At 44.7% G+C, this 13,552-nt stretch overlaps 2 protein-coding genes across 2 annotated transcripts in view; one reads left to right on the top strand and one right to left on the bottom strand.

The window, feature by feature from the left end:
• LOC109423748 (heparan sulfate glucosamine 3-O-sulfotransferase 5) overlaps positions 1 to 13,552 on the top strand; it is a 186,048-nt gene that overhangs the window by 48,123 nt on the left and 124,373 nt on the right. The window lies entirely within an intron of this gene.
• Positions 720 to 5,792, bottom strand: LOC134286640 (uncharacterized). Its single transcript, XM_062848284.1, has one exon. It carries the CDS (start codon positions 5,790 to 5,792, stop codon positions 720 to 722), a length of 5,073 nt encoding a protein of 1,690 aa, XP_062704268.1.

Here is a 13,552-nt window from a genome sequence, read left to right as displayed (position 1 = left end):
CCAGTTTAACCTACTGGGCTAGGGTTGATAGTATCAACTTGATACATTCTTGTCCGTTGTTACGCGCTAAAAGTCATTGCCTTTAAATCAGTTCGTAATCTTTCATTTTCGCTTTCTGTAACAGTTTTTTTTTGTTTCAAGAAGAGTGGGTTGTTGGCCTAAGGTCTCCTATCCACCGTGGTTGGGCCGCCACCTTAGGTATACTCTGCCGCTGTATGCCACAACAGATGCTGTTTGAGCCACACCTCCTGTTACATATGTAGAAGAACTTGAATTTTTTATGTTTCTAAAATCCGAGGCAAACTAGAGAGTCCTTTTATACTTGAAATGTTGAATTGCTGGTGTTCGTGTGAATTCCGTCTTTCGGGCGTCTTTAAGCAACTCGCTTTTATTTGCTGGGTATTGCTAAAGCTGCAATAAGTATTTTTTATTAATCCATTCTAATTTCTCAATTCATGTATGTTCTTACAGCTTAGTGTCCGACTACAATTCAATTCACACTTAGAACTAGGGTAAATAATTATACTTTACGGAATCTACAAAAATATAACAAAAATGTAATAAAAATTTATGGAAGAAAAATTCACAAAATACTTGATATCGTTGAAATAAACTTCTGTCTTCTACAATTTTCAACAACTGCTTCTCATTCTCTCTGACAGTTTACGAATGACAGGTCAGCAATGACACTGACAAACGTCACCATACCTACGTGGGGCTTACATCGCTGCAGAGTCGAGGGGTCCGCAACATTCTCCCCCACGTGTCGCTAGAACTTCCGGTTCGGCGTCATTTCTGGCAGAAATCTCTAGTAGGGCCAATTTAATTACTAGTCGATCCCGCATCACCGATCCGTCTGAAGTTCGTACATCTGCACGCCGTGGTACGCCGTCTCTTCCCGGATATGTCCTTACCACACGACCCCTGAGCCACCGATTTCTCACCCCCTCATCCGCAATTACCACCAAGTCACCCTCTCTGATATGACGAACGTCGTGGAACCATTTAGTTCGCCGAGTTATAGTCGGCAAGTACTCCTTCAACCAGCGCCGCCAGAAGTTGTCCAGAGTGTGTTGAATTTTATTCCAACTTCCCTTTAACGCCATGCCCACGTCCACCGGTGTCTTTTCCGCTTGCTTCACACCACTCGAGTTCAGCAACAGGAAATGGTTCGGCGTTAGTGACTCATGATCGTCGCTCTCGATTGGTACGAACGTTAATGGTCGCGAGTTGATCATGTGCTCGGCTTCTGCAAGGAATGTTGCCAAGGATTCTTCGTCGAGTTTCCGTTCGAAAGGTAGTACACCCAGAGCCACTTTAACTGACCGAACCATTCTTTCCCAACACCCCCCCATGTGCGGAGCAGCCGGTGGGTTGAATGTCCACTGCGTTTGCTGATCTGTGAAGGTACTGCTGAGTTCTACGTTGATACGTTTAATCTCCTTGGTTAACTCACGACTAGCCCCGATGAAGTTGGTCCCTCGGTCCGAATAAATTTCAACGGGGGCCCCTCTGCGCGCGATGAACCTCCGTATCGCCTTCTTGCACGAGTCCGTCGACAAACTACTCACCACCTCCAAGTGAATCGCTCGTGTGACCAAGCAAGTAAATAGAGCGACCCACCTTTTCGCCGCAGAACGCCCAACTTTGACATAATATGGTCCGAAATAATCGATTCCGGAATAGGTGAAGGTCCGCTTGAACGGTGTGAGCCTCGCTTGTGGTAATGGTCCCATTTTCGGTGGCACAGGAAAGGTTTTGTATACTTGACACCACGTACACCGCTTCCTCGTCGCACGAACCTGACTCCTCACGCTTGGAACATGGAATCTCTGGCGAACCTCGTTGACCACGGTTTCGTTGTTAGCATGACGAAACTTGCGGTGATACCAATCCAGAAGAAGTGTTGTAATGGTATGATCTTTCGCTAAAATGATTGGATACTTCGCGTCGTGGGTTACGTAGTCACTGTGAGCTGTGCGTCCATCTATACGAATAATTCCGTCCTCGTCCATCATCGGCGACAGTTTTGCAAGAAGGCTGCGTTTCTCCAGCCTTTCCAGGCGCTGCTTGTTGGCTCGAGTGTTGTACCTCAACGTAGCTACTTCATCCGGATACGCGTCAGACTGCACTAACTTCCATAGTGTAAGCTCTGCTCGCTGCAACTCGTGCTTCGTTAGTCCTCCTTCCGTTCCAGGCTCCTTTCTGTAGCGCTGCTTCAAATTTTCCACAAAACGATGTACGTAAGCGACGCACCGCAGCAGTCGCTCCCATTTGGAGAATTTGTTGAATTCCACCAGCGGTTTCGCTAGAAAATGACTGAAAATGTACGCTGGCCGGAGCTCTTCATCGGTGATTTTGACCTCGGATCGGCAATTCTTGGGCCATTCACCTTGATCGTCATACAAGAACTGTGGTCCAACTAAAATTCTGCTGCCGGGTTCGAACGATGGACCTCTTCCCCACTTCGTGGCCTCATCAGCGACGTTGAGCTTAGTTGGAACCCACCGCCATTCCTCAACAGATGTCAAGCTTAAAATTTCGCTGACGCGAAACGCCACAAATTGACGATACCGACGTGGATCGGTCTGGATCCATGAGAGAACAGTTCCGGCATCACTATGAAAAAACGTATGCTGAATATCCAGAGAATGATTTTCAATGATTGTCCTCTTCAAGCGAGCTCCTATCACCGCTGCCATTAGCTCTAGTCGCGGGATTGATAGCGGCTTAAGTGGTGCTACCTTAGTTTTCGACGCAACCAAGCAGCAGCGAACTCTCCCTCTGTCGACAATACGGAAATATGCACAGGCAGCAAAGGCCTGTTCACTAGCATCTACGAATATGTGTAACTGCAGCGAGCGATAGCTATCCGGATCATACCCTGGGAAATAACAGCGGAGAATCCTTATTTCACTCATCTTCAAAAGAGTTTCTAACCACAACTTCCATCTATTGAATATGTCTTGAGGAACTCTCTGATCCCAGTCAACGCCTGCTCTCCAAACGTCTTGGATAAGAACCTTTCCGTGGATCACGAATGCCGCAACAAGTCCTAGGGGATCGTAGACACTCATCACCACTCGTAGCATTTCTCGCTTTGATGGCACCAATACACCTTCAATCAGGATGCGGATATCTTGACGAAAGCTTAGTGCAAACATGAAAACATCTTCCTCCGGCAGCCAGACAATTCCAAGTAGACGTTCAGCTTGACCTTCTCCCGTGAAACTTTTGACCGTTGTTGGATTCGTTTCACCTATTCGCTCCAGTACGCTGTGATTGTTCGAGATCCAGTTTCGAATAGTGAAACCGCCGGCGACGTGAACGTGTGCCACTTCCAGTGCTAACTCCGTTGCTTCTTTGGCGGTATCCAGGCTGTCCAAGTAGTCATCGACGTAATGTTTCTTTTGGATCGCTTCGGCAGCACTGGGATACTCGGCTTTGTGTTCTTCGGCATTCTTATTTTTTACAAACTGCGACTGCGCTGGAGAACATGTAGCGCCGAAGATTGCGACGTCCATTACCATAGTATCCATCGGCAAATCCGGCGAGTCTCTCCACTTGTACAGTTGAGCACAGCGATCGTTTTCCTGAATCAATACTTGGTGGAACATCTCCATAATGTCCGCGCATATAGCTACTTCTCGCTCACGGAACCCGAACATTACTCTCAATAACGGAGCGAGAAGATCTGGACCACTCAATAACTCCGTATTTAGCGAAACACCTTTGACCTTAGCTGCGGCGTCCCAGATGAGCCTCACTTTTCCAGGTTTGTTAGGGTTCAGTACTACTCCTAGTGGCAAGAACCAGGAACGTCGACGCTCGAAGTTGTCCAATTCTTCGGTGGTTGCTTTATGCGTATAGCCTTTCTCCTGCATCTCCGCTATCTGTCGACGAACGGTATTGTACAACTCCGGGTCCTTGCAAAGCCGTTTCTCGAGGCACATAAGCCGCTTTTTAGCCATCGGTTCGCTGTCCGGAAACTGAATAAAGTCGTTCTTCCAGAGCAAACCCGTTTGAAACCTTCCGCTTGCGATGCGCTTTGTCGTTTCCTCCAGAATCTGCCGAGCCCGTTGATTTTCCGCCGTTTCTGCCTCCGGCACCACCGAGATTCCCAGACTCTCCAGTGCAAAAAACTCTTGGACATAGGAGTGCAATTCTTCATTAGAGGGTCGTACATCAATGTGCATTTGACGGTGCGGAAGTTGATCGACTCCCCCACGTACGCTTCCATACACAGCCCAGCCAATGCGTGTCTTGGTTGCTATTGGTTCACCGATCCGACCTTCACGCAGCTTCAGTGTAGCCAACAAGTGGATATTGTTCAATCCGATCATCAACCCAGGGACAGCTGCTGTAAAACTTTTCACCGGTAATCCCTTGAGATAGGCGAAACGCTGTTCCATTTCTTGAAAGTCTACTGTTTGTTTCGGCAGGCCCAGATTTTCAACAATGTACACCTCTGATGCTTTGAACCGTTTATCACTGCCGACTGCTGAAAGTTCTACTGCAACTTGCTGGGCGCTTAGTTTCTTCTGAATTCCTCCAGTCCAGTGGATGCAAAGGGTTTCAGAATTTCCTTCCAGTCCAAGCGCTTCTGCAGTCGATTGATCTACCATAGTAACGGACGAACCATCATCCAGAAAGGCGAAAGTGTTAACTTGTCCTTTTCTTCCGTAGAGTGTTACGGGTAGCACGCGGAATAATGTTGACGACGTCGGCTTACGATGGACAGTAACAATAGCATTCTTCTCCTCTTTAGGCAATTCGGAATGGAGCAATCGATGGTGGCGTCTCTGGCAGCCATTTACTCCGCAGACTTCTCCCCTACACGGCCAGCGGCTGTGTGCTGTCAAACACCGGCTGCAGAGCTGCTTCTCCTTCACTTCCTTCCAGCGGTCATCCAGGCAAAGTTTTTTGAATGTTGAACAGTTCGCCACCTGGTGACCTCCTCCGCCACAAGACAAACATGTCGCTGCTGGTTCGGCTTTCTTCGCTGCGATGTGTAACTGTTGATGTCTATCCATTGGTACTCCTAGATCGTCATCTTCTTGGTTGAATTCTGCATGGGCATTAACGAACACTCTATCCTTGCCCCTTGGTCGATCCTCCTTGCTCGTCTTCGGTTGGCTTATCAGAGGCGTGGCAACGCTACTTGTGGCGGCGGCCACCTTCTCCATATAGTTTCCAAAACTGCTGAGATCCACGACAGGTAGACATTGTTGATAAAGTGCCCAGTTAAACTTCACAGTAGGTGGCAGTTTCTCCACCAGCTCCTGCAACAGTATGGGGTTGGACAGATGGTTCTCTAGTCCAACCGCTTTGAGATGACCGCACAAGTTCTGCACCATCAACCCAAAGGTGACCCACGTATCCAATCGATCTGGTTTTGGAGCAGGAGTATTACGCACCTTGGAGACCATGTTGTTCACTATTTGTTCCGGTCGGCCATACAAGGTTTGCAATGTCGATATGATCTGCGGAACGGACGTTGGATGTAAGAGAAGGCTGCTAACTGCATCTTTCGCCGTACCCTTGAGACACCGCTGAAGCCTCAGTAGGTTTTCGGAGTCCGTATACCCACACGCGCTCGTTGAATGCATATAACTGCTAATAAACATTGGCCACTCGATAGGATCCCCCGTGAACGACGGAAGTTCCTTGGAAATTACCTGTCTCGCTGCCACTTGTTGCGGTGTTGGGCCATGCTGAAACTGCAGTGGACCGTAGTTCGCGACAGATGGGCATTCCTGAACGATAGGCTGACGACGCTCATGTGGAGGCATGGCATGGGGGGGGGAACATGGGAAAACTCAGAGGTGGTTCATGCTGAGGAGAGGTGGCAGAAGGGGTAAATACTGGCACTGATTGATTAATCGGTATGGAGTACAAAGATCGACCACCCATCGGAGTGATCATCGAACGCTCGTCCAGCTCATTTTGTCGGTGAGGGGTGTATGAGGGGGTGGTATTTATTGATTCCAAAGGCATGGAAGAGAAATGCGGTACACTTACCAAGGGAGTAGATTGGCCCGTGATGGTTTGACCTTTGCCTACTTGCATACAATCTGGCAACCGCGGCCGCTCTCTCGGTGCTCGGGTGGTCTCATGTACTGGTTCCGCTGTAGCTACGTCGTTTGGATTATGGTCTTCCGCACAAGACTGGTGCTTCTGCCGCGACGAAATCTGCATTTCCAGGAACGCTCTCTCTATTCCCCGCAAACGTTGCAACTCTGCATCCTGTTCCTTAAGGCCTTCTTGACTTCGCTTCTTGATCTCTGCTTCTTCTCTTTCATGAAGCTGCAGTTGACGGAAAAGCTCGGCTTCGCGTCGACGCTGCAGCTCGAACTGTTCCTCTTGGCTATGCTTCAGCTGATTGACTTTTTTTTATAAGATCCAGCTCACGTTTGCGCCGAATCTCAATTTCCATCTCGTGCTGTTGTTGCCTCTCGTTGTGTTCTTTCCGGAGGTTCTCGGTCTCTCTACGCCACTTTTCGTACAGAGGCATCGGGTTCTTGGGGCGCGCACCTTTCTCGGGAATCTTGGTTGGGGAGTATTCAAGAAGATCTACTAATGGCTGAACATCCACCAGCGGTACGTTGCCCATCATGCCGCCAGATTCCACGGGACGTTCAATACCATCGATGGTTATGCTACCGAACGTTATCTCCATTTCACTATCAGCCACACCACTTATGCTGGACACTGGGCGACTGTTACCGCCCTTTGGATTTCCACCGAGCGCACTAGACCCCGTCTTCAAAGGTGTGGAAGTGATCTGGACCTTGTTATGGGTATCCGAAGTCCTAGCGTTTGTGTGACTGCTCTCAACACATGCACCAGGTTCACGAACGGCACTGATGGCTCCCACGTCACTATTTTGTTCGAGGACCCATTCCTTTACTCGGCTAGTTTGGTTGGTCCTATCACTTCGCAAGCTCGACATATCAGCTTCGTCCTGCTGCTCCAGAAGCTCATATTTTCGAGCGATGTACTCTTTCTCGCGCTCCAGCTTTTCCAATGTCGCTTGTTGGATCCTTTCCTGCAAGGCACGTTCTTCCTCAAGGCGTTGTATCTCACGAGCCAGTCGTGCTCTACGTGAACTGGACGAACTTGTCCGGGCAGATACTGAGGTTGGAGGAGGCATGAGTATGCGAGGTTCACATAACGCACAAGTGAACGATTTCGAGTGCACTGTTTTATGAGTCACTCCGGCACAGGAAAAGTGGTACCACTTCGCACAAACTCCACACTGTACCATAAACCACTCGGCCTTGTTAGGACGATCGCAAGCACCACAATCACGCTCATCCGCACGCTCGTCGTCGATTACGGATGCTTCGAAATTGGCCTCCGATGACTTCGCGGATGCATTCTCACGCTGTTCGTCGTCATGGAGGTTAGGTGTATCTGCTGCTACACCTCGAGCCCGCGATCGCGTCTGCCTTACGACCGATGTCCGATTCATGGTATCGCGATGAGTCCGTAAACTCTTTAGTTTCTGTTCGTGTGAATTCCGTCTTTCGGGCGTCTTTAAGCAACTCGCTTTTATTTGCTGGGTATTGCTAAAGCTGCAATAAGTATTTTTTATTAATCCATTCTAATTTCTCAATTCATGTATGTTCTTACAGCTTAGTGTCCGACTACAATTCAATTCACACTTAGAACTAGGGTAAATAATTATACTTTACGGAATCTACAAAAATATAACAAAAATGTAATAAAAATTTATGGAAGAAAAATTCACAAAATACTTGATATCATTGAAATAAACTTCTGTCTTCTACAATTTTCAACAACTGCTTCTCATTCTCTCTGACAGTTTACGAATGACAGGTCAGCAATGACACTGACAAACGTCACCATACCTACGTGGGGCTTACATCGCTCCAGAGTCGAGGGGTCCGCAACAGCTGGAACGATTTTTTAATTTTGTTGAAGAAATCGATGTTGAATCACTTAATCCAAATGCTTAAAGTGTCAAGTGCATTCCAAATATTCATCCACGTTAATTATTAAAGTCGAACAAGGAAAGTATATCATTGGAGAAAAATTCATCTCCAATTCCGAGTAATCCTATTTGCAACAAACAACATTTCAATTCTCCTTTGATCACAACATTTCAATTACCCTGATTGATTCAATCAACTGCCTCCCCATCCTTCAGTTTGAGATTTGTACGTTGTATGTCTTTCGTGCTCCAAGCAAACACTTCATCACCTTGTAGTTTCGTGTGCTCCCTGGCATGCCGAAAGACTAATTCTACACACACTGTCAGAATACGGTAGGTACCTAACAAACAGGTTCACCTTCTTCCGTAGCTTCCTGATTTGCGTAACATTGCCTCAACATTTCAGCTCGACTCATATCGCAACCCTTCCGAGTGATGTTGATGATGATGATACCTACCTACCAATGATGATGCTTGTGATAGTAAAATGAAATTCATAATTGGCCGTAATTTTCCCTAATCACCACAAGCTACAATGCATGGTTGGCTCCTTTTCGAGAAACACCATATCCGTTACAGGATTATTGGATTATGTAAACCCGTAATACCCATCCCGTGCCAACATAATAGACACCCAGCTTTTGTCTTCTCGAGTTGTGGTGTGGACTTTCTAGCGGTGGCGCCTACGACAACGACGACGATGGACGTTTGATGGATAAGTGAGATATCCCCTCAAAAGGATACTGCTTAAGAAAATTTAGAGCGATGGGCTTCCCCAAATATCTAGATTGTGGCATTCACCTTCGCCATCGTTCCGATAATTGCCAGACATTTTCCCTAGGCTCAGAGATTCTTATCGTGTCGCTACAGCAGCCAACACATTTTCGCGTTGGTGTTGCTAATATTTTCAACCAAAGGTGTGCTTAGGTGGTGCCAACATTTCAGATGGAACAAAATACATATATCAACTCGCATTCGAGCAAAAGATATTGTACAGAGTAAATAAGGAAAATGTCGGCTACGGCCTTGGCTACGGCAGTTCCTTAACCTATCTTTGGCAGAAGGGTATATGAAATCAATCTATTTATGTATTTATTTGTATATTTATTATGTGAATCTATGTAGAATTACAGGTTTTATCTACATCCATTTATCTACATTTATGTTACTGATGAGTAAATTTGAATCTGACTTTACATTTCAATAAAAAAATACCTTGACGAAATCATTAATATTGGAGGTGCTTTGAACATTTCACATGTGTTAGGTTAACCCTTTCCTTCCCATAGCTTTAAACGATTAGCCATAAAAACATTTCCAATACAGACTTATTGCAAATCAATATTTTTTTAAGCTAGTATTTGGGTTGACCTCATAAGGTTACATTTGTACACTAAATCTAAACAGTATTGCATCATACTCCACGACTCCCAAGCCTAGCTCTTCATTTGAAAAACAACTAACAAAGATAATTTGTTTGCAGTTCTGTCTTCCAAATATCACCTGTTCAGCTATTGAAAAGGGATGGTTGTGACTGGTTCAATTCTGACCTTTTAACGTACCGTGATTTCGGGTGAAATTGATCACTTTTCACAGTTTTTGGCGTTTAATTTTCGAATTGTTATCGATATTTTACCAGTACTACCGGTACTGTGAGCCTCAGTACCGAAATACCGGTACTCACCAAAAGTGGTCGGTACTGCGACCCCTAAGTGCAACAAAAGTGTGGCTTTTAATGAGCTTCAGTCATCAAAACCATATGTTTTTGTACTGGCGCGGATTTGATGACCTCGGCGCGGATTTCAAATGGCTTGGTGTGGATTTTGCGGTTTCCAAATCGACACTTTTGTAACAGCCCTGCGAATGGTGCACTAGCCAAAATAACTTCTTTTTTCTTCTGGAATTCTTCACCGAGTTCTTTCTTCTGCGATTCACCCGCAAGTTACTCAAATATTTTTTCTGAGATTCTTTTAAAGGATTCACTTATGATTTAGTTTTTTTGGTCCCTCTGCCTAACGGTCTCAGACCCTAGTGTATCTCACAACGCACATCGGTTCAATTTTTAGAATAGCTGGCAGAAACTCAATTTTCGAACATGTATTTAATGGGATACAATATATTGAGCATTCTTTCATAATAACTGGAGCACTGACTGGCGCTTACAAAAATTGGAAATATTGATTGTGTATCTTGTTACAGAACTGAATAGCTGCTGTTGGAAAAAGTATTGAATTTTTGATAAAGAACACAATCAAGTTCAACCACTACAAAAGTATGTTAATATAAGTAATTCAATTGCTTTCAAAAGTTTATTTGTAAGTTCTTGTATATATCAGACATCTGCAATGGAGCAAGAGATCAAAATAACTCTTTGGCTTCAAAATTGTCTTGTCATTAGTACGAGAAATTCTTACACTTCAACTTCAAAGTCAAGCTCCCCGCTACTCCCCGCGGGGATATTTAGTACAAATGCTAGTTTATGTATGCAGAATCGGTTCAGAAAAAATGCAACTGCCAAGAGCTGACAAAACAATAGCGCCATGATTATATGTGTATAGTTAAATTGTATGAAAATCATCAATTTTGTTCGAAGAACATTGAAAATTTCAATAAAATAAAATTGAGCGCTAAATCATGTTCCAATACATTCATTTAGGCTAAAACACAGACAAACAGACGTAACACTTGCGAAATTCCCATCGACCACGCTTTTAACGATCATTTTAAATTTTCATAGTTGTGGCTTTCACAACCAGAGGCGCGCGCATCGTTTTTCTATGCGTTTGACGTTTCACACTAGCGCCTTCTGTTGACGATACTGCATAACACAGTGATTCGTGCAACTTTTCCACCAGGTGATGGTAGTGTGAACTAGGCGATGGATTTCCATGAAAATCGTTCAAGGTGTTACGTCTGTTTGTCTGTGGCTAAAACTTCTGGGCTGTTTGGGTTCGTTTGGAAGTTAACCATCAATGTTTACTTCTTTTCCCGATCAGCCTAGATAGCTGTGTAGTGTCGGTAGCGGTTGTCTCAATTGGCTAAGAATAACACTACGGACCGCCTGATTCAGTGGTAAGAGTCCACTAAACAGGTGACCCCTAATTCATGGTGTTATGCGGCTTTATGCTTACCGTGCCAAGGAATGAATGATTGGGGGGGGGGGGGGGGGGGTTCGTTTCCTGTGAAAAAAAGTTTCGGACAAGCTGCAAGGAGGACGACGTGGGATCGAAAATCATCTTCGATCGCGGATAAACCGGGGGAGTAAAGGTAAATATCAATAAATTATCAAATTATTAAACCGATACCGTTTCTTTCAGGTCAATCATCGTGGGATTCTTCTGCAACCGACCTCCGTCGGAAAAACTCCTAGGAAAACAAAATAGTATGAGAAAGAACGTGGCAAACACGACATTGCCTTGCATGGGGATTTAACTATCGCTAGCGGAGATAGACGGTGCCGCAGCGCAATTATGACGTCAGCGATTTTATAGCACCGGTGATTGTGTACGGCTGCCGATTCAAACTCGATATGGAACTAAACCGATTGATGCTTCATTTGAGAAACGACGACTGACGGCATATCGGACATCGGCTGTTGGATTGGATAAGGATTACTCAACGTAACCGGCGCGGGAATCAAAACTACGACGACCGACATTATTGTCGAGCCATGGACCTTGTTAGACGTGCTACGAGTTTTTTGGACGTTCTCCGAGATACGCTTTTCCCGGAAGTGATCTATCAAGCCCAATGGAACACCAGTCGTTCGCCGGCAACTGGAATCCCCGACACACCGAAGAGATACCGAAGGAACACCAGTGTAACTAGTCGGAAGCTGATATTTCCGCTAAGGACGAACGGGACGAAAACGATACCGGACCATCTCGTACGGAATCTCGGAAAGCGATGACCGAAAAGCGGAAAACGGTAGCCAAATCAACGGGTGAGTCAATTTTTGTTTCCACTAACAAACGCCTAAACTAATGTAGATTTAAGTAGAACTACTAACCCTAGGTTTCAATAGTTCTTTTCGCTAATCCTTCAACTTATGCGACGCAATTTTCGTTCATCCTAGTGATGATTTCAGTACATTTCCCTTCGCAGGAAAATGTCATAGCTTAATCAGTCTGAAATCCTAGAATTTTTTCAAAAAACTGGCATGGAATATGCCTAATGCATTACCTTTTTCGTCTACCAGATCATAACTGTCACCTAGAACTCTATTTACATATGCTATAACATATTTAGCATCTAATTTGGCATAAAAGTCCTTAGATTTGTCTGACAAGACTGTGTTCTTCTTTAACACCTTTTCTCCTATTTGATAGGTGGGTGCGCGTTTATTGGAGCGTAAATTATAGTACTTTGCCTGTTTTTCGTACGCTTCGGCTAAATTTTTCCTAACAGATTTATATAAATTCTCCCGTTCTTCGTCGTTAAGAGTAAAACTAGTACTACTGTTCGAATTTCTTAATCTTTCGTATTCAACTCCATCTGAAATCATATTCCTACCGAAAGTGATGAAATACGGGGAATATTTCGTTGAATCGTGGACGGAATTTCTTATAGCACATGCTATATGTTGTATATTGTCGGACCACTGTTTATGGTTGCCTTTTAGTGTCGCTCTGATCGCTGTAGTGACCACTTTATTGACCCTCTCGGTGTTATTCACCTGTGGGTGGTATGAGGGTGTGAGCCAATGCTTCACCCCATATTGTTTTAACAGCGAAGCAAATACTTTTGAGGTAAACTGACTACCGTTATCCGTCAGTACTATTTCAGGTACCCCAAAGAGCAAAAATATGGCCTGCTCTAGGAATTCTACCAATGAAGAACCCGTGGCTTGCCTAAATGGTTGGACCATGATGAATTTGGAAAAAACGTCTGTGACCACGAGTAAGCATGTGAATCTGCCCTTTCCTGAAGCTGGAAATGGCCCAACATAATCAAGTGTAATGAACTGAAAAGGGTAATCACAGTACTTTTTCTGCGATCCCATTTTGGGGATGGGATTCACATTAATGCCTTTGGACATTTTACATGTAACGCAGTTTTTACAGTAGTCTTTGACTTCTGCTGCCATCTTTGGCCAAAAATACTTGTCCCTAAGTGTACTGAGTGTCTTTTCATACCCCAAATGAGCAATTTTATGAACCGATTCAATCAGGGCTAATCGCTCTGATTTTGGAGGATAGTATCTCCATTCAAAACGTTTATCTTTAAGCTTTCCTGACTCCTCTACATACTTATAAATCCTTTTACCAGCTACTTTAAAGTTTTTGAAATCGTTTGGGCTTTTAATAATATTGTCGATTATTTCCGCATAATCATTGTCAATTACTTGAATTGAGTCAATACGTGATAAACAATCTGCTAAGATGTTATCTTTACCTTTACGGTACTGTAGAACGAAATCATAAGATTGTAATTTGAGGGCCCACCGGAGTAATCTTGAGTTGGCATTAACTGCAGTGATTGAAAATAGCCAAGTTATACTCTTACAGTCTGTAATTACTGTAAAGGTAGTTCCCTCGATATAATGCCGAAAATTCTCAACCGCCATGAGCACAGCTAAGCATTCCTTTTCGGTTG

Source organism: Aedes albopictus, chromosome 2 (assembly GCF_035046485.1).
Source record: "Aedes albopictus strain Foshan chromosome 2, AalbF5, whole genome shotgun sequence".
Classification (NCBI taxonomy): Eukaryota; Metazoa; Arthropoda; class Insecta; order Diptera; family Culicidae; genus Aedes; species Aedes albopictus.
This window is presented reverse-complemented; position numbering and strand designations above follow the sequence as displayed.

Coding starts and splice junctions, on each gene's coding strand:
- LOC134286640 (XM_062848284.1), bottom strand. CDS start 5,792: ATGCCTCCACATGAGCGTCGTCAGCCTATCGTTCAGGAATGCCCATCT.